The sequence below is a fragment of the Saccopteryx bilineata genome, chromosome 3, assembly GCF_036850765.1.
Source record: "Saccopteryx bilineata isolate mSacBil1 chromosome 3, mSacBil1_pri_phased_curated, whole genome shotgun sequence".
Taxonomy (NCBI): Eukaryota; Metazoa; Chordata; class Mammalia; order Chiroptera; family Emballonuridae; genus Saccopteryx; species Saccopteryx bilineata.
Genome location: NC_089492.1, coordinates 249,161,725 through 249,188,884, shown reverse-complemented (window position 1 = coordinate 249,188,884; position 27,160 = coordinate 249,161,725). Strand labels below are relative to the sequence as shown.

The 27,160-nt window shown below is 42.4% G+C and overlaps 1 protein-coding gene across 1 annotated transcript in view; it reads left to right on the top strand.

The window, feature by feature from the left end:
* Positions 1-12,569: 12,569 nt before the first annotated feature.
* The window catches only part of ZYG11B (zyg-11 family member B, cell cycle regulator), a 91,026-nt gene continuing 76,435 nt past the window's right edge, over positions 12,570-27,160 (top strand). The window contains exon 1 of the mRNA XM_066269176.1: positions 12,570-12,773. Within this exon, the coding sequence (XP_066125273.1) occupies positions 12,744-12,773 (30 nt within the window). The 5' untranslated portion in view covers positions 12,570-12,743. The remainder of the gene's footprint in view (positions 12,774-27,160) is intronic.

Sequence of the window (27,160 nt, the reverse complement as noted above, 5' to 3'; positions counted from 1 at the left end):
GATAATAAAAAGTAGATGTCAAAGTAAAAATGTGTGAGGAGGACCATAGTTTCTAAAAATTCTTGTAGAGGGTACCAGATGATAAAGTCTAGAATTATCTTTACTTTAGAATCATCTAGGGCAGTGTTTTTCAATCACCTGTCCATGGACTATCATGAACTGACCTAGAGTGCTTAAAAACTCAAGTTCTTGTGGTACATCCAAACAATGGAATATTAAGAAATGAACAGTCAAAACATGAAAAGATATAGAGAAAACTAAAACATTTGTCACTTTCGCCAAGTGGAAGAAGTAAACTCGAAGGCTACGTACTGTATGATTCTGACTCTATGACAGTCTGGAAAAGATAAGACTTTGGAGCCAATAAAAAGATCAGTGGTTGCCAAGGGCTTGAGGGGAAGGAGAGATAAATATGGGGAACAGAGGATTTTTAGGGTTGTGACACGACTCTGTATGATACTATAATGGTGCATACATGTTATTATATATTTCCAAACCCATAGAATAAATAACCCTAAGAGTGAATCCTAATGAAAACTATGGACTCCAGGTGATTGATTATAATGTGTCAGTTTAGGTTCATCATTGTAACAAATGTACCACTTTGGTACATATAGTAAGCATTTTGATAATGGGGGAGGCTACGCATGTGGTATTTTGGAACTCTTCGTACTTTCTCCTAAATTTTGCTGTGAATCTAAAACTTCTCTAAAAAACAATTTAAAGTTTTTAAAAAATATATCCTGGCCCTGGCCAGTTGGCTCAGTGGCAGAACATCGGCCCAGTGTGTGGAAGTCCCGGGTTCAATTCCCAGCCAGGGCACACAGGAGAAGCACCCATTTGCTTCTCCACCCTCCCCCTCTCCTTTCTCTCTATCTGTCTCTTCCCCTCCTGCAGCCAAGGCTCCATTGGAGCAAAGTTGGCCTGGGCACTGAGGATAGCTCCACGGCCTCTGCCTCAGGTGCTAGAATGACTCTGGTTGCAACGGAGCAACACCTCAGATGGGTAGAGCATCACCCCCTAGTGGGCATGCCAGTGGATCCTGGTCAGGTGCATGCAGGAGTGTGTCTCTCTGCTTCCCCACTTCTCACTTCAGAAAAATACAAATAATAATAATAATAAAAAATAAATAAATAAATAAATAATATATCCTGTTCTGGAGCCCTATTCCAGTCTGGTTAAATTAGATTATTTGAGTAGTAGGCCAAGGCTGTGAAGGTTTTCTAATTTTGAAAGCTTCCTAAATGATTCTAATATGAAGTCAGGGTTGAGAACCACTTAACCAAAGACACTGGTGGTACAAATATCAAGGAAGAGAGAAAATATTTGAGAAATAAATCACCCATAGAATTCTTGGTCTGGAAAGGGCTTTGCAAGCCTCGATATCTGTTGACAATAAGTTAATAACTTACATATGACCCCCAGGAGGTATAATTGGTAGAATTGAGTGATTTCTTGGTTGTAAGGGGTGAAGGAGAAGAAGATATCAAGGATGACCCTGAGATTACCCTTAAAAACTCATCTGGGGGCATCTGCTCCTGGGATATGGAGCACAAGAAAGAGAAAAGATTTGGGGGAAAATAAGGGAGTTAGTTTCTGGACCTGTTGCTATGAGATACCAGTGGGCTATTCAGATGGAGTTTGCATTTAGCATTGGATGTACAGGTCAGAAGCTTAGTAGGAAGATTTTGGAGAAAAAAAAATATTTTTTAAAATTTTATTATTTTTTTAGTGAGAGGAGTGTAGGCAGAGAGAGACTTCACATGCTCCCTGACCAGGATCCAACCAGCAAGCCCACTAAGGGGTGATGCTCTGCCCATCTGGGGCCCTTGCTCCTTTGCAACTGGAGTAATTTCTTTTAGCACTTGAGGAGGAGGCCATGAAGCCATCCTCAGCATGGGGGCCAACCTACTGTAACCGAACCTTGGCTGCAGGACAGGAGGAGGAGAGAGAGGAGAGAGAAGCAAGAGGGAGAGGGGCGGAGAAACAGATGGGTACTTCTCCTGTGTGCCCTGACCCGGAATTGAACCTAGGATATCCACATGCCGGACTGACATTCTACCACTGAGCCAACTCACTCGGGCTTGAAAATTTTTTGACTTATCAGAATATAGGGCTGGCCTCCCTCCCTGTCTACCGGAAGACATCAGAGAATTTGCCACCATTCAAGGGAAGCACAGAGAATATAAAGATAAAGAAATTGTGATGTGTATGTAGATGTTTTCAGACTTCAAACATGAATACATTTGAGTCTGACAAGATTGAGATGTGGGAGTGGGTGGCTGAAGTGAAAGGGAGAGTCATTAGAATCGAGAAGATCAAGGAGCAGAGAAGCCAGAGAGCTAGGTGGGTCACTGAGATGCATATTGAAGTCACCCAAGTTGTTGTAGGGTTTGCAAAAACCTCGTGGCTCTCAAACTTTAGTATGAATCAGAATCAGTTGAAAGGCTGTTACAACACAGATTTCTGGGCCCCATACTCAGAGTTTTTAATTTTGTTGGTCTTGGTGGCCCAAGAGTTTGCATTTCTAACAAGTTTCCTGGTAATGATGATACTGCTGGTCTGGGGACCACACTGACAGTTACTGCAACAGAATAAAGCCTGGGTGAGGTGCGAAGGTCTATGAATGTGTTTAGTGAATGAGAGCAATGAAGAGGGAGAGATACCAACCCTAACAGTTGATTTAGAATGTGGCCCTGATGCTTGGACACTACACGTGATGGTCAGTTTCTTTGTCTATTTTGGGCACATACTCCTCCCTGTGCTTTATGCTAGAAGTTTGGACACCCTTCATCTTCCCTCCTTGGTTTAAAATTTTAAGCTCTGCTGTGATTCCTTATTCTGTGGAATGCAATTCAACTTGATGTTTGAATCAGAAATAGCTAAAGCCACCTTTATGCTAAAACCAGTAACTTTAGGGTGGAAAAGAAGATTTAACTGCCAAACTGCTTTCTTCTCCCAGAAGTTTCATTATGTGTTGGGGAATAAAGAAAGGAAACAGAAAACACTAGGGAGGTCATTTATAGATTAAGTGAATAATAGCAGATATATTTTAAAACTAATGTTCTTTCTCACAATAAACACGTTTTGTGCCTTTATGCAACTCTCTGAAACATATTTTACAAGCTGTAGGAGTTAACCTTATTTATTTATATTAAAAGACAGGAAAAACCAGGAAGAACTTATAACATATTTGAAAAACAGAGCATGGTGCCCTGGCCAGATAGCTCAGTTGGTTAAAGCGTCATCCCGAAGCACAGACCTTGCCGGTTCGATCCCCAGTCAGGACACATACAGGAGCAGATTGATGTTCCTGTCTGTCTCCCTCTCTCTCTCTCTTTAAAAAAAAAAAAAAAATACAGGCCCTGGCCGGTTGGCTCAGTGATAGAGCGTCGGTCTGGTGTGCAGGAGTCTCGGGTTCGATTCCTGGCCAGGGCACACAGGAGAAGCACCCATCTGCTTCTCCACCCCTCCCCCTCTCCTTCCTCCCTGTCTCTCTCTTCCCCTCCCGCAGCCAAGGCTCCATTGGAGCAAAGTTTGCCCGTTTGCCCGGGCGCTGGGGATGGCTTTGTGGCCTCTGCCTCAGGCGCTAGAATGGCTCTGGTTGTGGCAGAGCGACGTCCCAAGATGGGCAGAGCACCGCCCCCTGGTGGGCATGCCGGGTGGGTCCCGGTCAGGCGCATGCAGGAGTCTGACTACCTCCCCGTTTCCAACTTTGGAAAAATACAAAAAAAATAAAAAATAAAAAAATACAATGAACATTAAAAAAAAATAGAGCATGGTAAAATGTAGTCTTACTAGGGACCTCTGCCTCAGCCTGATTACTCATGTACAAAGGTTCATTTTACATCACTATACTTATAGGTCCAAGGAGTTTGTTTCCTTTCTGTACAAAACCTTCTGTTCATTGTTCCTTTTTAATTAAGATAAGATGAGAAGATACTTAAATGATTTTTAATCCACATTTCTCTTCTCTGGAGACATAATTTCTGATTCCACAGTTGTGAGTTTTCACCAGCTCTCCCATGACATCCTGGAGCCACCATGTGAAAAGGGTTTCCCAAGCACAGTCTGATATCTCAAAGTTTCTGTGGCCCATGTTAGATATTAGCTTTCTCTGTACCCTGAGGCATAAGCACCTAGAGAAAGAAAGGCATTGGCTAAATAAGTACAGAGCCAGAACGTTAAAATTAGTTGAGACTTTGACCTGGTAGTGCCTCAGGACATTTTATAGATGATCAAAACAACCCAGAGAATGATTTGCCTAAGGCCTCAGTATCTCAGGAGTCCAAGTGGCCTTAATTAAAGATACCGAATCCCACCTCCCCTGTGTCAGAGCAGGGACTAGAATTCAAGCCCCTGACTGCTGGAACAGTGCTCCTTAGTCTCATCCTGAGACAGTACACTTGTGCTTCAACAGCGGTCCAGAGAGGTAAAAACAAAACAAAACAAAATAATTGTTTTTCTGCTCAAATTGTCCTCATTTGCCTTCTGGTATCTGATAGAAGACACTAGGAAAGAAGGAGAGTGTAGGAGAGTGGTTCTCCCGGTTCCTTCTTAGATCAATATCATGAGCATCTTTTGGGAATGTGTTAGTAATGCAAAATCTTGAGCCCCAACCCTAACCTAACGGATCAGAAACCCTGGGGGAGGTCCCAGAAAACCAACAGGTGCTCCAGCTGACTGTGATAGACACTAGAAGTTGATGATGGATTATAGTAGAAAATTCTGCATTAGAAGGATCTCTTCACCTGAATTTCTCTTAGAGAGAAATTCCAGTCCCCTCCAAGGCTGTGAGGTAGTGGAATGAGCTCTGGGGTCAGATTTAGCCCTTCCACAACTCCTATCTCTAAGCCTGTGTTTTCTCAGCTGTCAAATTAAATAATAACCCTTTCTACCAGTCCCAGGGGACTGTTATGAAGATTAAATGTGAGGTTGGCTAATAAACTGCTTTTCTAAAAAACTGTGTGCTATGACTTTGTGAGGGACTGCTAGAGTTGTATCTGGATTGCTACTTATACCTTAAGAAAAAAAATCTCTTTGATACTGCCTAGCTCTATATGGAGAGTAACCAGTCCACCAACAGTGAACTCTTAATGGGTAATTTTTTATTTATTTATTTATTTTTATTTTTTTACAGAGGCAGAGATAGACAGGGACAGACAGACAGGAACGGAGAGAGATGAGAAGCATCAATCATCAGTTTCTAGTTGCGCGTTGCGACTTCTTAGTTGTTCATTGATTGCTTTCTCACATGTGCCTTGACCGTGGGCCTTCAGCAGACCGAGTAACCCCCTGCTGGAGCCAGCGACCTTGGGTCCAAGCTGGTGAGCTCTTTGCTCAAGCCAGATGAACCCGCGCTCAAGCTGGCGACCTCGGGGTCTCGAACCTGGGTCCTTTCGCATCCCAGTCCGACGCTCTATCCACTGCGCCACCACCTGGTCAGGCTTAATGGGTAATTCTTATTGGAAACTTCCGCCCTGAGTCTTGGGTTCTGATGAGTAGTTGGAATGGAGCTCAGCACTTCATGCTCAAGAATAGCCAGCTGAAATTTCATCATACTCAGTGAGTTTGTTTTGCCCTTATTAAATTGCTAAGGAGGAGCTTGTTTATTTTTAACTGGGAGTCCTTTTCATTATTCAACAAAGTACAAATTACAGTAGACTTTTAGAATGGTCTCTTTCCTTAAAGATTCAGGGCACTAAATACTACAAGTAACAGGAAATCCTGCCTTGGAAATAAGTGAGCTCTATTGAAATTACTATTCCTTTGCTTTTGCATTTAATTTTTTTGAACCACTGACTTTTAGAATTAGAAAGAATCTTAACAATCATCAATTCTGTTTTTTTACTCCTTATAGAACTCTCTGTCATATCCCCAACATTTCATTAATTTGCCCCTTCTTGTACTATTCTGGTAACCAGGAATTTACTATACGTTGCCCATCCCACGTGGGATAGTTCTTGCTCTTAAAATACTTTTTAAAAAAATTTATTTTATTGATTTTAGAGAGAGGAAGGGAGAGAGTGTGCCCTGACCAGGGATCAAACCTGAAACCTCTATGCTTTGAGACAATGCTCCAACCAACCAAGCTATCTGGCCAGGGCTCTTGGAATACTCTCACCTTTGTTGAACTGAAATCTACCTTTCTATAGTTCCCATCCCTTCTTTGTCTCTAGCTTTATGTTCTAGAGCAAAATGGAATTGATATTCTCTTCATAATAACAATATCAGCGATAATTAAAATTATGAAGAAATATTTCAATTTCTGTAAACAATTCAGATCTTGGAGAAATAAATTATTATAAGCCCTGAATAACTTAAATTCAGTCTTGATTATAGTTAGAGAACAAAGGCCAGAGCTTTAATAGCAAAAAAATTTTAAAGAATACAAGTTTTTAAGAGGGCAGAGTACTGAATTACCATTAATTTTTGTTTATATAGATAAAAGACTAGTGTATAATTATATATCATTTATCATTAAATTTAAGTTAAAGCTATAGTTACTCTGGATCTTTCCTTGTAAAGTTGAGTTTCTATATTTATCAAAAGGATCAGAGCTTCCCAGTAATATCTAAACGTTTATTTTAGTAGTTCCTGTTGGAATCCATGGGAGTCCGAAAGACCAGAGTAACAGGCTTTATTGAAAGGAAGAAAGGAACCCTGCCGGACACTTCTCCCGGGGAGAAGAGCACCGGTTACAGACTATGGGGCTAGTTATATAGTGTTTGGGAGAGCCTGAGGGGATACTGAGGCAAAAGTCCTGGTATGTCCAGAATGCTCCTCCTTGGGGGGCTTCGAGCATGTGGGTGTTGAATCAAAAGTCCTGATATGTCTGGAGCTCCTCCTTGGAGCAGCTTGTCAGCTTCTTGGAATTTCTCTGTCTTGGGGGTGATAGTCCAGTAAGGGTGAGGTCTGACAGATAAGTGGAACATCAAGAAGGCAGTTTGGGGCCCTGGCTGGTTGGCTCAGTGATAGAGCATCGGCCTGGTGTGCAGGAGTCCCGGGTTTGATTCCCGGCCAGGGCATACAGCAGGGATGCCCATCTGCTTCTCCACCCCGCCCCCTCTCCTTCCTCTCTGTCTCTCTCTTCCCCTCCCGCAGCCAAGGCTCCATTGGAGCAAAGTTGGCCCGGGCCCTGAGGATGGCTCTATGGCCTCAGCCTCAGGAGCTAGAATGGCTCTGGTTGTAACAGAGCAACGCCCCAGATGGGCAGAGCATCGCCCCCTGGTGGGTGCGCCAGGTGGATCCCGGTCGGGCGCATGCGGAAGTCTGTCTGACTGCCTCCCTGTTTCCAACTTCAGAAAAATACAAAAAAAGAAAAAAAATTAAAAGATATAGCCTTGGCTGGTTGGCTCTGTGGTAGAGCGTTGGCCCAGCGTGTGGAAGTTCCGGGTTTGATTCCCAGTCAGGGCACACAGGAGAAGTGCCCATCTGCTTCTCCACCCTTCCCCCTCTCCTTTCTCTCTATCTCTCTCTTTCCCTCCTGCAGCCAAGTCTCCACTGGAGCAAAGTTGGCCTGGGCGCTGAGGATGGCTCTATGGCCTCCACCTCAGGCAGTAGAATGGCTTTGGCCACAACAGAGCAATGCCCCAGATAGGCAGAGCATCGCCCCCTGGTGGGCATGCCGGGTGGATCCTGGTCGGGCACACGCAGAAGTCTGACTGCCTCCCCACTTCTAACTTTGGAAAAAAAATACAAAAAAAAAATTTTAAAGATACAAAAGGTTATACTATGAAAAGTCTTTTTTCAACCTATTTCCTGCCATCCAGTTGTCCTCGCTAACTGCAATCAGATAATCAATGATATCAGTTTTTGTTAAACTTTTCCAGGGATATTTTTTGCATATATAAGCAATTATGAGTATATATTGCTACCACCATTTCTTACAAGACATAGCTTTTTCACTTAACAATAGATCTGGAAGATTTTATATCAATATACAAGAAACTATCTTCTTTTTTATGGCTGCAGAGTATGCATTGTAGAAACACACCATTATTTGACCAGTTTATTAGTAAACTATTTATTAATGTTTATTAATAAACATTTGTTTCCAATCTTTTGCTACTACAAACAAAACTTGTACATATACTTTAAACATGTGTAGATTAATTTTTAGTAGTAGAATTTTTAGTTAAAGACAATATTCATTTAAAAATTTCATATAGTATACTACCACTGAATTGTTCTCCATAGAACTTGTTGCAATTTACACTCTCACCAACAAAATGAGAGTATGTGTCAAACTTCCCCCGCACCACACAGTGTCTTATCAGTCTTACAGATCTTTCAATCTGATAGGTGAAAAATTGTAATTCAAATAAATTCTAATTGCATTTCTCTTATTATGAGTAAGAGTGAGCATATAAGAGCCATTTCTATTTCTTTTTCTGTTCATATCTTTTATATTTTTTTCTACTATGAGTTTTTGTTCTTACTCTTTTCAGCTCTGTATATAAATATGAAAATTACCCATTCTATGTCATGAAATGCAAATATATATATAGTTATTTTTAACCTTACTGTTTTTAAGATGCTTATAAAATATCTTACAGATATTTAAAAATTTTTACAGGCCTGACCTGTGGTGGTGCAGTGGATAAAGCATCGACCTGGAAATGCTGAGGCTGCCGGTTCGAAACCCTGGGCTTGCCTGGTCAAGGCACATATGGGAGTTGATGCTTCCAGCTCCTCTCTCCTTTCTCTCTGTCTCTCCCTCTCTTCTCTAAAATGAATTTTAAAAAAATTTTACATAAATAGTTGAATTTATCAGTATTTCATAGCATCTAGGTTTTGTTTTGTACCCTGTACTTTGAAAGACCTTCCTTACTTTAACATTATAAAAACTCTTTCCATGGTTCCTTCAAGTACTATATTTCCCCACATATAAGACGCTCCCATGCATAAGAAGCACCTTAATTTTGGGGCCTGAATTAAAAAAAAAAAGAAGGTATTACATAAAGTTATTGAACTCAAGTTTTATTCACCATAAAATTTGTACAACTCCTCATCTCTGTCAAAACTCCCATCCATTAGCTTGTCCTCAATTGTGTCTGATGACAAATCACTATCTTCAACAATGAGCACAAAAACAAGTGTGAAAAAGTGGGAAATGCAAGTAAAAAACTACAACCACTGTATAAGACACACCCAGTTTTTAGACCTCAAAATTTATTATTATTATTATATATATATATTTAGTGACAGAGACAGAGAGAGCGAGCAGAGAGAGGGACAGATAGGGACAGACAGGCAGGAAGGGACAGAGATGAGAAGCATCAATTCTTTGCTGTGGCACCTTAGTTGTTCATGATTGCTTTCTCATATGTGCCTTGACCGGGGGCCTACAGCAGACCGAGTGACACCTTGCTCAAGCCAGCAACCTTGGGCTCAAGCCAACGACCTTGGGCTTCAAGCCAGTAGCCTTTGGGCTCAAGCCAGCGAGCATGACCTTGAGCCCAAGCCAGTAGCCTTTGGGCTCAAGCCAGCGAGTAATGTCTATAATCCCATGCTCAAGTCAGTGACCCTGCACTCAAGCTGGTGACCTTGGGGTTTCAAATCTGGGTCATCTGCGTCCCAGTCCAATGCTCTGTCCACTGTGCCATTGCCTTGTCAGGCAAGAGCCCCAAATTTTTTTTAAAAGGGTGCATCTTATTTTATTTTTTATTATTATTTTTTTTATATTTCTGAAGCTGGAAACAGGGAGAGACAGTCAGACAGACTCCCGCATGCGCCCGACCGGGATCCACCCGGCATGCCCACCATGGGGCGACGCTCTGCCCACCAGGGGGCGATGCTCTGCCCATCCTGGGCGTCGCCATGTTGCGACCAGAGCCACTCTAGCGCCTGGGGCGGAGGCCACAGAGCCATCCCCAGCGCCCGGGCCATCTTTGCTCCAATGGAGCCTTGGCTGCGGGAGGGGAAGAGAGAGACAGAGAGGAAGGCGCGGCGGAGGGGTGGAAAAGCAAATGGGCGCTTCTCCTGTGTGCCCTGGCCGGGAATCAAACCCGGGTCCTCCGCACGCTAGGCCGATGCTAAAGGGTGCATCTTATATATGGAGAAATGCAGTATACATTTAAGTCTTGGATGCATTTTAACTTTATCTTGGTGAATAATGTGAAGTGTAGATCCAAGTTAAATTTTTCTAGATGACTATCTAGTTATTCTAACACCAAATATAATTTCACCTTTTTTTTTTTGTATTTTTCTGAAGTTGGAAACGGGGAGGCAGTCAGACAGACTCCCGCATGCGCCCGACCGGGATCCACTCGGCACACCCACCAGGGGGTGATGCTCTGCCCATTTAGGGCATCGCTCTGTTGCAACCAGAGCCATTCTGGCGCCTGAGGCAGAGGCCACAGAGCCATCCTCAGTGCCCGGGCCAACTTTGCTCCAATGGAGCCTTGGCTGCGGGAGGAGAAGAGAGAGACAGAGAGGAAGGAGAGGGGGAGGGGTGGAGAAGCAGATGGGCGCTTCTCCTGTGTGCCCTGGACAGGAATCGAACCCGGGACTCCTGCATGCCAGGCCGACACTCTACCACTGAGCCAACCGGCCAGGGCCTTCATCTTTTTTTTTTTACTCACTTGAAATTGTACCTTTACCATACATACTAAATTCCTATATATATATATATATATTTGTGTTTGTGTGTGTGTGACACAGAGAGGGGCGAGAGGGACAGACAGAAAGGGAGAGAGATGAGAAACATCAATTCTTTGTTGTGGCACCTTAGTTATTCATTGATTGTTTTCTCATATGTGCCTTGGGCTACAGCAGAATGAATGACCCCTTGCTCAAGCCAGCAACCTTGGGCTCAAGCCAGCAACCCTGGGCTTCAAGCCAGTAACCTTTGGGCTCAAGCCATGGGGTCATGTCTATGAGGATCAAATAATTTAAAAATCTGATCTAGAGTAGTTAAACTCATAGAGACAAAAAGTAGAATGGTGGTTGTTAGGGGCTGTGGAGAGGAGGCAACAAGGTGTTATTGTTTAATGGGTTCAGAGTTTCAGTTTTGCAAGATGAAAAGAGTTCTGAAGCTCCCTGATGGTTATAGTAGCACAGCAACTTGAATGTACTTAATGTCACTGAATTGTTCACTTAAGAATGGTCAAAATGTTTTTATTTTTTAAATCTGGGCTTACATTTTGTATGTCTGTTTTAGAATTTATTTTCTAATAATTTTTATTACATTTTCCAAAATTATAGGTTTGTAACTGATTGTGAAAAAAAGAAAACCAAATCAAACCTTTTGGCCCAGATAGTTTGAGAAGAACTGAGGAGAGTTTGGCCTTTGATAAAACACAAATCATTAGTAAGAAGGAAAGGAAGGCAGAGTATAGGAGCTGAATTAGAGGCAGAGCGACTTATAGGTGGTTGGAAGTCATGGTGGCTAGTTGGAACTTGTAGATGTCTTCTATTTTTGCCTCATTTTCTTAGTGAATTGGTAGTAAAACAATCGGTTAAGTGAGGATAAGGAAATAAGGATTGAAGAGAGAGATGTGAAATAGTTATCTAGTAGGCTGGGAAGGAATTGGAAAAAAGTAGCAGTATAGCCAAACATTAAGGACCTATTGAGGATAATGGTATCAAATTTAAAGGGAGACCAATCATTCCGGTTAGTGTGGTTTTGGATTTTTCCCCACTCCTTCCCCTTTGTCAGTTCTGTTGCAAGTTCAGGACTGGACTTTTTTGTCAGGTGAGGAGGGAGGAGCTGGAGCAATGAAGGCTAATATCTAGGAATGATTTTCATGATGGACAGTATGAACTGTTCAAGAAAGGAAGTGAGGATACAAGGTAGTGTGAGGAATAGTGAAAAGGGACTGGGATCAGTGGGTATCAAGTCTTGGTGGAGTTGAAGAATTTCTGGAGTTGGGTATTAGAAGAAGAGAGGTACAAAGGAAGGAGTTTGTGGTGGGAAAGTTGGATGATTAAAATTGTGACTTTAGAGGGGTTACAATTATAGGTAATGAAAAGATCTAAGGTATGAGCAAGGAAATGAGAGGCTGAGGCAAGGGTGATCAGAGAGGAAGCTGACAAGCCAGGGCATTGGAAGAATCATTTAAGAGAATTGAAATCACCAGGAATTATGACAATAGTAATGAATGACAATGAATCAGAAATACAGGGGTCTATAGGTGACAGAAAGAAGTGCTATCTGACCAGATAGCTAAGTTGGTTAGAGCTTCGTTTGTATATGCCAAGCTTGCAAGTGGATCCACAATCAGGTCAGATAAGAATCAACCAATGAATGCATAAATAAGTGGAATAACAAATCCATGTTTCTCTCTCTCCCCCCCTCCCTTCCCACTTCCTCTCTCTCTAAAATCAATCAATAAAAAAATTTTAAATGAGTGTTCTACTTTCCTGTAATGACATAATATTTAAAACTCTTATTTTTAAAGGAAGTTTATGACGAGAGGGTGTAGCTCTTTTAAGGGTCTCAGGAGGGGAGAAGCCAGCGGGCGGGTTACAGACTCCATTGGATGAGTCTGCGCAGTGAGAGTGAAGGCGGAGCTAAATTTGGGCTCGTGCGCGAGGGCGGGGCCTCGCGGGGGCGGAGTCTGCGCTCCCGGTCAGGCTGGCGGTGTGGGTGCCGCACTTCTAGCTTCTGAAGGAGAGAGGCCGAGGCCTGGGCCGAGCCCGGAGCCGCCGCTCACCGAAGCCTCCTGGAGCCCCCGCGCCGGCTCAACCTGGGGGCGGGCTTTGGCCCAGCCCGCCGCCGAGCCCAGGACAGAGGCTGCATGCCTGAGGACCAGGCCGGCACCGTCATGGTAAGGGAGCAAGGCCTGCCTGAACCGCAGCGGTCCGCCACCCTGGCTCCCGCAGGCCTGCCCTTTTCTAGCCCTGGTGCCGGCTCTGCGCCCTGCCTTTACCTCTCCCCCTGTTCCCGCCCCCTCGGTAGCCCGCTCCTCCTTCCCCGGTGTTCCCCGGCCACCTGCTGGGGTGACATTTCCCCTTTTCTCTTTCCTCCCCAGTGACACCCTTTTTGAAATCTCCCCCAGTGACAGCCTCTTTCGCGCTCCCCTTTGCCGCCCCCTCCTCGTCCTTTAACCCGACCCTTCCTTTTCTTCTCTACCATTTTGCCTTTATCTTTATACTTGCCTCTTTTCCTCATTTTTCGTTCCTGCTCTTTGATCTCGCTGCTTACCGCCTTTCATCATTTCATCTTCACTGCCCTCTCCTTTCCCTCTCATTTCACCCCTTCGTCCTCTACCATCCACATTTCCTCTCCCCTTTATCCGCCTCCTGTGTCGTCCCGTCGTGTGTCCGCCCCCCCGCCCCCCCGCCCCCCGGGCTCACTGCTGTCCCCGTTTCCTTCTCCAGGTTTCAGGGGTCTAATAAGCAGGAACAATTATTTGAGGATGACTGCTTCCCGGGAGCTGTCGGGATGGGAATTCGTTGGTTTTCTTCCTTTTGTTTTTGTAGAGGGGAAGGGCGATATTGGAGGTATTGGAGAGAGCCTCAAAGCCTTAGTGTCATTGCAAAACCTGAATGATAGTGTGTATTGGAGTGATGGAGTGAGGCCAGTATGCATACTATGACCTTATGAGCTTTGTAGCCTTTTGACAGAAATAACTAAAAATGTTTTTGGAATGTATTTTTATTTTGCGGGTCTTTTAACATGGAGGTAAAATTTGGAAAATTTTAAAATATTTATTTACAGGTTTGACTATTGCTCAGAACAAATGGTTTGTTTTTATTTGGAGGCAGAGACCAGGGCTTCTAAAGACTGAAAAATCAGCTTGGTAGTCAGACTGTGACAGTTCTCCCTAATACCTTCTAATGCCTTAATTTGTTTTGCTCTCTCTGAATTTAGTTGGGAGATCCTTATATTTGCAGTTTTTCTCCTTCTTGTTTTGAAAAAAATTGAGACCAGTTGGCTTTTCATTGAGTTGGGTCAAACTTGGTTTATGATACATTTAATGAACATGTTTCTCCATCATATACAGCAATCTATATTTTGTTCTCTGTGAGAAGACATTCTAGTCAAATCTAAGTCCTGGTAATCATGAGCTCCTAGGAGTTTAGTTGAATTCTTTTCCCCACCCCATCTGTTTTTTTTTAGAAAGGTGGTTTATAATGAAATAATTTAATTATCGAACTTTCCCTAACTCACTGATTCTGCATTTTGGGGTTGTCATTCTTATGTGTCTGACTCCACAACAACTTCTAGGCAGCAACTGTGTCTTAGTTATTTCAATTATTCCCATTGCCCACTTAAATATGATGGGAATATGTTCTGAGAAATGCATTGTTAGGTTATTTTGTCATTGCTCGAACACCATAGAGTACACTTATACAAACCGAGCAGTATAGCCTACTACACATCTAGGTAAACTATTTGATACACCACCATTTGACGGAAATGTCATTATGCAGTATATGACTAGTTGAGATGTCTAAGATGGGTTCGCAGACTTTACCATAAATCAGAATCAACTGGAGAGATTGCATGCTGCCACTTCTGGAGTAGGATTTGAGAGTTTGCACTTCTAATAAGTAACCTATGTCATACTTATGTTCATGGTCTCTGAACCACACTTTGAAAACTTCTAATTTAAAATATAGTCCTTTTTATTCATCTAACAATTTTTTTTTGGGTGCTGCTGACTGTGTTGTCATTGGGATATTACAAATAATAAAACAGATATGGTTCCTGTCTTTTTGTATTAATATTATATATGTGTGGACAATATAGCCAAGTGAAAAGAGTAATTTAAATGTAAAGAGTGCTAAGAAATGAAAAGTTGTGGGATCAGGGTATGTAATAGTCAGGGATGGTTTCCTAGAGGAAGAAAACTGAAGGATTAAATTACAGGAGTGTGCCTGACCTGTGGTGGCACAGTGGATTAAGCGTTGACCTGGATTACTGAGGTCACCTGTTCAAAACCCTGGGCTTGCCTGGTCAAGGCACATATGGAAGTTGATGCTTCCTGCTCCTCCCTCCTTTGCTTTTTCTCTTTCTCTCTTTCTCCTCTCTAAAATGAATAAAGTCTTTGAAAAATCTTTAAAAAAATTAATAAATTACAGGAGTTGTTTTGTGGAAAACCAGATAGAAGAAATAACACATGTGAATGATCTGTGGTAATATTCTCTATTGCCAGTTTAACTCTGCATATTCTAGAAGTTTCAGCTAAAGCAGGGGTCAGGAACCTTTTTGGCTGAGAGAACCATGAACACCACATTTTTTTTTTAATTTTTTTATTTATTCATTTTAGAGAGGAGAGGGAGAGACAGAGAGAGAGAAGGGGGGGAGGAGCTGGAAGCATCAACTCCCATATGTGTCTTGACCAGGCAAGCCCAGGGTTTCGAACCAGCAACCTCAGCATTTCCAGGTCGACGCTTTATCCACTGCGCCACCACAGGTCAGGCCGAACACCACATATTTTAAAATGTAATTCCGTGAGAGCCATACAATGACCCGTGTACGTTACGCAGTAGCCAATAAAAATTTGGTGTTGTCCCAGAGGACAGCTGTGATTGGCTCCAGCCACCAACAACCATGAACATGAGGTAGGAAATGAAGGATTGTAATACATGAGAATGTTTTATATTTTTAACATTTTTTTTTATTAAAAATTCATCTGCGAGCCAGATGCCATCAAAAGAGCCACATCTGGCTTGTGAGCCATAGGTTCCCGACCCCGAGCTAAAGGAATTAAAAGAAATCCCTTATGCCCTACCCACACCTCAAAAAAGAAAACATAGTTCTCTATTATATAATCTTCTTTCATAGAATATATATCAATTATAATTTTATATTTATTGATCTGTGTACAACCCAAGACTATAAAAATCATTGATCTAGAGGTGGTTTTTGACCAGCTGCTAAGTAAGGGCCAGGGATGTTCTAGGCATTGGGGTTACAGTAAGTAAAAAGAAAAAAGACATGGTCCCTGTGGAGGGAGGAGGTAGACAATAAATACAGAAATAAGTAATGAGAAGTAAATTATAAATGCTACGAAAAAATAAATCAGGGAAAATTTGAGATCTTGCTTCCCAGCATATGTTGTCAGTTTGGCTCAAATAAACTCATAACAACTTAAAAAAAAAACAAAAAACATCAGGGTAAGATATAAAGTGGTGTATGTGGCAAATATTTTCGATAGTACGGTTAGGCAGCAACACTAATAGCTAATATTTATTGAATATGACTGTATAGGTCCTGTTTAAACCTCATAGTCAACCCAATGAAACAAGTACTAGCTCTATGAATGTAGAGACCATGTTTGTTTGGTTCATCATTGAATCTTTAACACCTACATAGTGCCTGGTACATAAGTGCTCAGAATGACTTTTGGCATAATTAGAAAGAGGGAGGCTTGGTCAGGACCAGCTTGAGTGTCGAAGCTGAGACAGAAGCAGGCATGATATAATCTGGGAAATGTGTGACTCTTGCATTGAGGGTGCAGTAAGAGATGAGTAGGTGAGCCTATAGTCAGATCATGGAGGCATTTAATCATAAGCTCAGGAGTTTGGGGCTCATTGTAAAGACCCTGAGTATCTTGAAAGGAGTTCTTTTGTGTGAAGGAATGTCATAATTAAGAGACTTGGAGGATGATCACTATAAATCAATATGAAACGTGGTTTGGGGTAGGAAGAGCTATTGTACTAGTCTAGGTGAAAAATAGGTATGTGAACTTTCTCCTTAGCCTTGTGGTGGTGGTGGTGGTGAATTAAACTGGAGAAAGGAGAATATAGGGAAATGAAATATGAAGATCTGGCACACCACTGTTTGTGAATTTTCCAGAGACATTACTATGGAATTGTATAAGAAATATAGAATCAATAATAGCGTTGCAATTTTGCGCACTAGGCCTTAGTTTTCATATGTATTGCCTTTAGGGATTTACGAGACTATTAAAACAAAGTAAATTTACTATACCAGAGTCCTTTATTTACAAATAGTACGTCTCCCAAGAGTCATGTATTATATCATGTAGAGAATCAGCACTTCCCAACCTTACTTAATTTTAAAAATATTTTTGTTTGATATGAGAAAGGAGTGAATTTAAGTAAAATAACTATTTAAAATTTTTATTTATTGATTTCAGTGAGAGAGGATGGGGGAGAGAAACAGAGTGGGGGAGGGAGAGGGAAAGAGAGAGAAACATTGATTTGTTGTTCCACTTACTTATGCATTCATTGGTTGAGTCCTGTATGTACCCTGACCAGGATCAAACGCACAACCTTGGCATGTCAGAACAATGCTTTAACCAACTGAGCTACTAGACTAGGGCTATTTTATTTTATTTTTTATTTTCCTATTGGTTTGAGAGAGGGAGAGAAGAAGAAGGAGGAGGACGAGGAGGGGGAGGAGGAGGAGAAGGAGGAGGAGGAGAAAGAAGAAGGAGAAAGAAAAAGAAAGGGGAAGGGAGAGAGTGAGAGAGCATGAACTCGTTCCACTTAGTTGTTCCATTTAGTTATGCACTCATTGATTGCTTCTCATGTGTGTCCTGACCAGGAGTAAAACCCACCACTTTGGTGCCAGGACAGTGTTTGAGCCACTGAGCCACTGGGCCAGGGCCCATTTTTATTTTACTTCAAATTACATATATAATTTTTTTAATAATACATTGAACAAAATACATTAAACAAATTTTTTTTCATCTTTAATAAATGACACCTTAACATGAGATAAATCATTATTTGTCATTTTAAAATGAATATATATTACAATGTAGATTGAAATTAATTATTTTTATGGCATCAGAATAGATAAAAAATCAACAGGTTTTTATTATTGTTCTGTTTTATTTCCAATGACAAACGAAAGGAATGGTTCTAGGCTGCTATTTGAAAGCTGATCTCCACAGATAAAACATTGGAAGTACGGATAGTTTATTTTCATAAATGAAAATCCTAATTGGATATAACTATCACCACATTTCTTTTTTTCTTAATGCTTAAAAAATACCGAGCTATCTGGATGTAGTACTATGTAAGAATCCTGATCAGATAAATGCATTCATTTACTCATTTCATCATCAGTGTAGCTTATGTTTCTTGTCTTTTTATTTTTTTATTTATTTAATTTTTTTATTATGGGGACAGAGGGAGAGTCAGAGAGAGGGACAGATAGGGACAGACAGACAGGAATGGATCGAGATGAGAAGCATCAGTCATCAGTTTTTCGTTGCGACACCTTGATTTATTGATTGCTTTCTCATATGTGCTTTGACCACGGGCCTTCAGCAGACCGAGTAACCCCTTGCTTGAGCCAGCGACCTTGGGTGAGCTTTTTGCTCAAACCAGATGAGCCTGCGCTCAAGCTGGCGACCTCGGGGTCTTGAACCTGGGTCCTCCACATCCCAGTCCTATGCTCTATCCACTGCACCACTGCCTGGTCAAGCTGTTTCTTATCTTTAACCAACAGTTTATTATAAGAATAAAAACAAGGCCTGGCCAGTTGGCTCAGTGGTAGAGCATTGGCCCGGTTTGTGGATGTCCTGGATTCGGTTCCTGGTTAGGGCACACAAGAGAAGCATCCACCTGCTTCTCCACCCCTCCCCCCTCTCTCTTCTTCTCTCTCTCTTTCTCTTCCACAGCCATGGCTCAATTGCTTCAAGAGGTGTTGAGGATGACATCCCCAAGTGCTGAGGATGACTCTGTGGCACCTCTACCTCAAGTGCTAAAAATAGCTTGGTTACCAGCATGGCCCCAGGTGGGGGTTGCTGGGCAACCCAGTGGAGTACATGTGGGAGTCTGTCTCTCTGTCTCCCTTCCTCTCACTTGGAAAAGAAGAAAAAAAAAGAATAAAAAAATTTTTTGAGAGAATGAGACACACACACACACAGAAAGGGAAAGAGAGGAGAAGTATCAACTTGTAGTTGCATCACTTTGTTTATTGATTGCTTCTCATATGTGCCTTGACCTGGGGGCTCAAGCCTAGCCAGTGACCCCTTGCTCAAGCAAGTGACCTCTGGGTTCAAGTTAGTGACCATGGGATCATTTCAATGATTCCTTGCTCAACTGTGCTCAAGCCAGCAACCTTAGGGTATCAAACCCGGGTCCTCAGTGTCCCAGGTTGATGCTTTATCCACTATGCCACCACCGGTCAAGCAAGAATAAAAATAATTTTAAGCCTAACCAGGCAGTGGCGCAGTGGATAGAGCATTGGACTGGGACGCAGAGGACCCAGGTTCGAAACCCTGAGGTTGCCGGCTTGAGCGCGAGCTCATCTGGTTTGAGCACAGCTCACCAGCTTGAGCCCAAGGTCACTGTCTTGAGCAAGGGATCAGTTGGTCCTCTGTAGCCCTCCTGGTCAAGGCACATATGAGAAAGCAATCAATGAACAACTAAGGTGCCACAGCAAAGAATTGATGCTTCTCATCTCTCTTCCTGTCTGTCTGTACCTATGTCTCTTTCTCTGTCTCTCTGTCTCTGTCACCAAATAATAATATTTTAAGCTACTGTGATATTCAGTGTTCAGATGAAGTTATAACAATTAAGTGGCTACAATATCATGAGCCAGTCTCCTACTTTTCATTCATTCACTTATGTACAGATAAAATTTTGAGTACTCTCAAACTGTTCTGTTTTTAAAGGACAAAAATTTTAGTAATTATTTTAAGTAGTTAAAAATATACAAATTGATATAGGCATCAGTATTGAATTTAATGATGTGAGCCATTAAGAAATGCTGGCTAGTCCTGGCCGGTTGGCTCAGTGGTAGAGCGTCAGCCTGGCATGCAGGAGTCCCAGGTTCGATTCCCGGCCAGGGCACACAGGAGAAGCACCCATCTGCTTCTCCACCCCTCCCCCTCTCCTTCCTCTCTGTCTCTCTCTTCCCCTCCCGCAGCCGAGGCTCCATTGGAGCAAAGTTGGCCCAGGCGCTGAGGATGGCTTTGTGGCCTCTGCCTCAGGTGCTAGAATGGCTCTGGTCGCAACAGAGCGATGCCCCAGATGGGCAGAGCATCACCCCCTGGTGGGAATGCCGGGTGGATCCTGGTCGGGTGCATGCGGGAGTCTGTCTGACTGCCTCACCGTTTCCGACTTCAGAAAAATACACACACACACACACACACAAAAAGAAATGCTGGCTAAAATACTACTTTTTTCATAGGTTCTAAAGGTAGCCCTTAAAAACACATTTAACCAATAAGTGGCAGAAATAGTCATTATTTACAATGGAATAAAAGACATTTTTAATGCTAATAGCAATTAAAATAAAAAATAATGTTAAAACAAAATTCTTGAATACTGGAACATTTATTTAGAAGAGCATGATCTCATACAATAGCTTTCATTTAGTGAGCACAAAATGTATCAGATGATGTACTAATTAATCTTCACAGTGCCATAAGGTGGATGATATTTTCTCATTGCACACATAAGAATACTGAGGCCGCCTGACCTGTGGTGGTGCAGTGGATAAAGCGTCAACCTGGAAATGCTGAGGTCACCGGTTCAAAACCCTGGGCTTGCCTGGTCAAGGCACATGTGGGAGTTGATGCTTCCAGCTCCTCCCACTCTTCTCTCTCTCTGTCTCTCCTCTCTTTCTCTCTCTCTCTGTCTCTCCCTCTCCTCTGTAAAATGAATAAATAAATTAATAATTAAAAAAAAAAAAAAGAATACTGAGGCCTTGGCCCTGGCCAGTTGGCTCAGTGGTAGAGTGTCGGCCTGGTGTGCAGGAGTCCCGGGTTCGATTCCTGGCCAGGGCACACAGGAGAGGCGCCCATCTGCTTCTCTACCCCTCCCCCTCTCCTTCCTCTCTGTCTCTCTCTTCCCCTCCCTCAGCAGAGGCTCCATTGGAGCAAAGTTGGCCCGGGCGCTGAGGATGGCTCTATGGCCTCTGCCTCAGGCACTAGAATGGCTCTGGTTGCAACAGAGCAATGCCCTAGATGGGCAGAGCATCACCCCCTGGTGGGCATGCCGGGTGGATCCCGGTCGGGCGCATGCGGGAGTCTGTCTGACTGCCTCCCCGTTTCCAACTTCAGAAAAATACAAAAAAAAAAAAGAAAAATACTGAGGTTTTGAGAAATCAAATAACTTTCCTAAGGTCATATAGCTGATAAATGAAATTTCCTTCAGCCTTTCTCTTTCTTTCTTTTCTCTTCTCTTCTCTTCTCTTCTCTTCTCTTCTCTTCTCTTCTCTTCTCTTCTTTCTCTCTCTCTCTCTCTCTCTCTCTCTCTCCCCTTCCCTTCCCTTCCCTTCCCTTCCCTTCCCTTCCCTTCCCTTCCCTTCCCTTCCCTTCCCTTCCCTTCCCTTCCGTTCCTCCCTTCCTTCTTCCCTTCCTCCCTTCTTCCCTCCCTTACCTTTCTTACCTTTCTTTCAAGTGAGAGGAGGGAGATAGAAAGACTCCCATATGCACCCTGACCGGGATCCACCCCACAGTCTCCGTTTCGGGCCCACGCTTGAATCTGCTGAGTTATCCTCAGTGCCTGATGCTCTAACCAGTTGAGCCAATGGCTGTGAGAGAGGAAAAGAGAGTAGGGGGAGAGGAGGGGAAAAGAAATAGATGGTTGCTTCTCATGTATGCCCTGACCTGGAATCAAATGCAGGCTGTCCATACGCTGGACTGATGCTCTGTCCACTGGGAAAACTGGCCAGGGCTGGACTTTGATGCAGTTGTAGGAAACTAAACTGAATTCATGCATTTAAAATATTTGTATCATTTTTTTATATTATAAAAGTAATTCCTATTTATTGAAAGAAAATAGATCGAAGGGTATGTACAATTTTATGGCTCTTGATCCTGATCTGTATTGCCAAATTGCCTTTCTTTTTCTTTTTTTAGTAAGAGAGACAGACAGACAGACAAGGCAGGCAGGACCAGACATACAGGAAGGGAAGGAGATGAGAAGTATCAACTCATAGTTGTGGTACCTTCATTTTTCATTGATTGCCTCATCACATGTGCCTTGACCCAGAGGGTCCAACTGAGCCAGTGACCCCTTGCTTAAGCCAGTGACCTTGGGCTCAATTGACCTTTGGGCTGTAGCCACTGACCATGGGATCAGGTCTGTGATCCTATGCTTAAGCCAGTGACCCAATGCTCAAGTTGCTGAGCCTGCGCTCAAGATGGTAAGCCCATGTTCAAGCTGGCAACCTCAAGGTTTTGAACCTGGGTCCTCAGCATCCCAGGCCAATGCTGTATCTACTGTGTCACCAACTGGTCAGGCACCAAATTGCCTTCTATAAAGCATTTGAAGCAGAATATCAGATGTTGATGGCATTCTGTCTTTAACATTTAGATACCTTTTTAACACTGAAAGTTTGGGAGATATATGACAGGAATATACTTGCAGAATGCATTAATTTGGGAGAAAAAGCAAAAGGCTGGTTAGGAATTCAGTATTATTTTATTTTATTTGTAATTTTGTTAGAATTTATATTATGAAATAAGAGTTCATAATAAATTTGTGCATGACCTATGATGACACAGTGGATAAAGTGTCGACCTGGAGTGCTGAGGTGGCCGGTTTGAAACCCTGGGCTTGTCTGGTCAAGGCACATGTGAGAAGCAACCATGAGTTGATGCTTCCTACTCCCTCCCTCCTTTCTCTCTCTCTCCTCTCTCTAAAATCAATAAATGAAATCGTTAAAAAAATTTTTTTTAGCTTGACCAGGCAGTGGCACAGTGGATAGAATGTCGGACTGGAATGCAGAGGACCAAGTTTGAAACCCTGATGTCCGCGCTTGAGCGCAGGCTCATCTGATTTGAGCGTGGGGTTGCTGGCTTGAGTGTCAGATCATAGATATGACCCCATGGTCACTGGCTTGAGCCCAAAGGTCGCTGGCTTGAAACCCAAGGTTGCTAGATTGAGCAAAAGGTCACTCCCTCTGCTGTAGTGCCCCCCCATAAGGCACATATAAGAAAGCAATCAATGAACAACTAAGGAGTCACAATGAAAAATTGATGCTTCTCATCTTTCTCATCTCTCTCCCTTCCTGTCTGTCCCTGTCTGTCCCTCTCTCTGACTCTGTCACACACACACAAAAATTTAATTCAGAGAACATTTTTACAAAATTGTCACATAGGAACACAACTTAAGATGTTACATGTTTACTTAGAAAAAGTAACAGGCATAGTAAAAAAAATAGCTGTCACGTATTAATGTGAGTTGGTTTTTTGGGGGGTTTTATTTTGTATTTTTCTGAAGTGAGAAATGGGGAGGCAGAGAGACACTCCCACATGCGCCTGACTGGGATCCACCCAGTAGGCTCACTAGAGTGCGATGCTCTGCCCATCTGGGGCGTTGCTCCATTGCAACCGGAGCCATTGTAGTTCTTGAGGCTGAGGCCATGGAGCCATCCTCAGTGCTTGGGCAGCTTTGCTCCAGTGGAGCCTTGGCTGTGAGAGGGGATGAGAGAGATAGAGAGAAAGGAGAGGAGGAAGGGTAGAGAAGCAGATAGGCACTTCTCCTGTGTGCCCTGGCGGGGAATCGAACCTGGGACTTCCACATGCAGGGCCAACGCTCTACCACAGAGCCAACCAGCCAGGGCTAATGTGAGCTTTTTAAATTCAGTATTATTTAAAAATGATATTACTCTCAATTCTAATTGTGTCTATTATGTACTGAAAACAGAGCATACTTGGTATGAATGTGGATTTGTGGGCTTTTTATAATAATTAAGGAGCCTGCAGTCTAGACTCTGCTAGTTTACAGTGTTCTGTTTTTGTTTTTTGGGGTTTTTTTTTTTCAGTGTTCTGTTTTTTTTTTTTAATTGATTTTGGTGGGGTAGGGATGGAGAAGAGAGAAATAATGATTTGTTTTCCACTTATTTATGCATTCATTGATTGATTCTTGTTTGTGCTCTGACTAGTGGTGAAACTTGCAACCTTGGCATATCTGGACAGCGCTCTAACCAACTGAGCTACATAGCCAGGGCTGGCAGTTTACAGTGTTCTTTTAGGGCTGCTGCGGCCACACAGGCTATATACTTTACAATTCAGGTGGCAACCATGTGTATAGACAGCAGTGTGTCTACAAAGATCTGTATCCTGTGTACTTGTCAGTGTTTAGCGCATAGTAGGGGCTTGGCAAATAGTTGTTGAATGAAAGTGTTTTGAATAATATACTAGCTGGCTGACCTGTGGTGGCGCAGTGGATAAAAGCGTCGACCTGGAATGCTGAGGTTGCCGGTTCAAAACCCTGGGCTTGCCTGGTCAAGGCACATATGGGAGTTGAAGCTTCCTGCTCCTCCCCCCTTCTCTCTCTCTCTCTCTCCTCTAAAATGAATAAATAAATAAAAATAATTAAAAAAAAAAAGAATAATATACTAGGACCCTTATGATATAATCCCTTAAAAGATCTAATCATTTATGAGAAAGTCTTTGCAGTTTATGCTCTGTAATATGAGCACGCATTATAATTTTCCCTGCCTCTAAGTTTTCCTTACAGTTTTCCTTTTTGCCTAGAATATATTTCTCCCTTCCTATTAAGCCTTGATGTGTTACCTTAAATCAGCAACTTTCAACTGGTATGTCGCAAGAATTTTTAAAACGTAGTACCTGACTATGTAGTCAGGGGCACTGATGTCTTTTCCCTTAGATTGTCAAATATAAAAATGACAACAGCCAACACAACAATAACTGTCAGGTGTGAATGAATCAAAATTGTACCTACTTTTTTGTCAGATCAGCAAAAAATACAATTTATTTTGGTGTGTGTGCCACAGAATTTTAGTAATTAGTTTATGTGTGTCATGATGAAAAAGGTTGAAAATAGCTGCCTTGACTCTTAAGTCCTTTTTGAAGCCTTCAGTTACTTTTAGGCAGCCTTGTGTTACTTTTTCCATAGGCCATTCCCCTACTTTGTATATATCTTGGTTATAAGGTACTCTGTGCAGGTGGTATTGTTTGTTTACTAGACTGGCTGTCTCTCCAGATTGTGAGCTCTCTGAGGGTGAGGACAGTACCATGTTTCATCAGCTTCATGTCTTAAGCACTTAGCATACTGCCTGAGACAGGAAGAAAGTAAGATAAATATTTGTTCAGTGAAAGAATGTATGTACCTGTATTTTGTAGAGAATTGAATAAGGTGTTGTTAACTGAGATGTGAGTTATAAAAGAGGGTGAAAAAGGTGAACACTCTTGTACAGGTATCCTGAGGGGAAAAAGAGGTTTGATGGGTAAGAAATGTTAGCTCAGATAGTTTCTTTTACTAGCTTAAATGGTACTTTTGACCTGGGATGCAAGTTTTTGTCCAGAAGAGTTCTGCTGGAAGAGTTAAGAAGGAAGCCAAGTGATTTCAAGATGAAATGCAAAATAATATCTCTTTGTATAAATACTTGCAAATTACTTGTTTATAATTTGTAGAGGTGTCCTTTCAGAAACTAGAATATTTAAACACAGAAAATAAAGAATCAGTTACAGGTAATCTAGAGGGGTAGTTAAACATTTAAATAGTTTGTTAGCTCTATATAAAGATCTTTTGTTTTTTTCTTTTTTCCTATCTCCAGTTCTCTCTTGTATCATATAAACATTTTTCTTAGCTCTCCAACATCTTAATGCCTGTTCAATGTCATATTCTTTTCTAAAGGCATTTTTTAAAAGTTTGAATGTTCTTTTTTTTTTATGATTTTAATTTGTGTTTACATAGATTCAAGTGTCCCACCGAATATATCTCCCCCCACCCCCTTATGAATGTTCTTGGTTGTGTAATGTCAGTTAGTTTCTTTTCATGGGCTTTGTAACCTTTGGCAAATCATTTTACCTCTCTAAGCCTCCATTTTTAAATCTATAAAATGAAAACGTTGTATTAAATTTTCTCTGTGATCCCTTTCACCTCTTAAAAATGTAGTAAAATTCTGGCAAGTTAAAGTTAAGTATTATAGTAGAGTAGGTATGTTCTATTAGCTATATTAGTACAAGGGATCCTTGGGTTATGACACAGTTTCGTTCCTATGACACTGATGTAACCTGAATTTTGGTGTAAGTCAAAACATACCCTAGCCTAAGTCACTTATCTGTCCTAACACAGTTGTAAAATCATAATCATTAAAAACACAACTAAGCCACAGAAAAAGCATACTTTGTATTTTTCCGCCATGCACAACCAAACTAGTTCACCAATGTAGTCCATAAGTATGATGCTAACAGCATAAACCAAAACACTCACATTGTATTTTAAATTTTTTTTTTTTTTTTTTTTTTTTTTTTTTACAGAGACAGAGAGTGAGTCAGAGAGAGGGATAGACAGGGACAGACAGACAGGAACGGAGAGAGATGAGAAGCATCAATCATTAGTTTTTTGCTGCACATTGTGACACCTTAGTTGTTCATTGATTGCTTTCTCATATGTGCCTTGACCGTGGCCTTCAGCAGACCGAGTAACCCCTTGCTGGAGCCAGCAACCTTGGGTTCAAGCTGGTGGGCTTTTTGCTCAAACCAGATGAGCCCGCGCTCAAGCTGGCGACCTCAGGGTCTCAAACCTGGGTCTTCTGCATCCCAGTCCGACTCTCTATCCACTGCGCCACCGCCCGGTCTCACATTGTATTTTAAAGTTTTTATGGGAGTGAGCGTCATAAACTCAAAACATCGTATGTTGACACTGTCATAATCCGAGGACCCCCTGTATGGGATTATGGCAAGCTGCTTTTATAGCTTTAAATTTTGTATAAACTTGAGCTCATATCTCCATGAATATATTACCTAATTTTTTATACCAGAAACCATTCAATTATGTTTTTGTTTTTTTGTGACAGAGACTGAGAGAGACAGAGAGAGGGACAGATAGAGACAGACAGGAAGGGAGAGAGATAAGAAGCATCAATTCATCGTTGTGGCTCCTTAGTCTCCTTAGTTGTTCATTGATTGCTTTCTTTTTCTTTTTCTTTTTCTTTTTTTTTTGTATTTTTCTGAAGCTGGAAACGGGGAGAGACAGTCAGATAGATTCCCGCATGCGATCCACCCGGCACGTGGGCGACGCTCTGCCCACCAGGAGGCGATGCTCTGCCCCTCTGGGGCGTCGCTCTGCCACGACCAGAGCCACTCTAGCGCCTGGGGCAGAGGCCAAGGAGCCATCCCCAGCGCCCGGGCCATCTTTGCTCCAATGGAGCCTCCGCTGCGGGAGGGGAAAAGAGAGACAGAGAGGAAGGAGGGGGGGTGGAGAAGCAAATGGGCGCTTCCCCTATGTGCCCTGGCCGGGAATCGAACCCGGGTCCCCCGCACGCCAGGCCGACGCTCTACCGCTGAGCCAACCGGCCAGG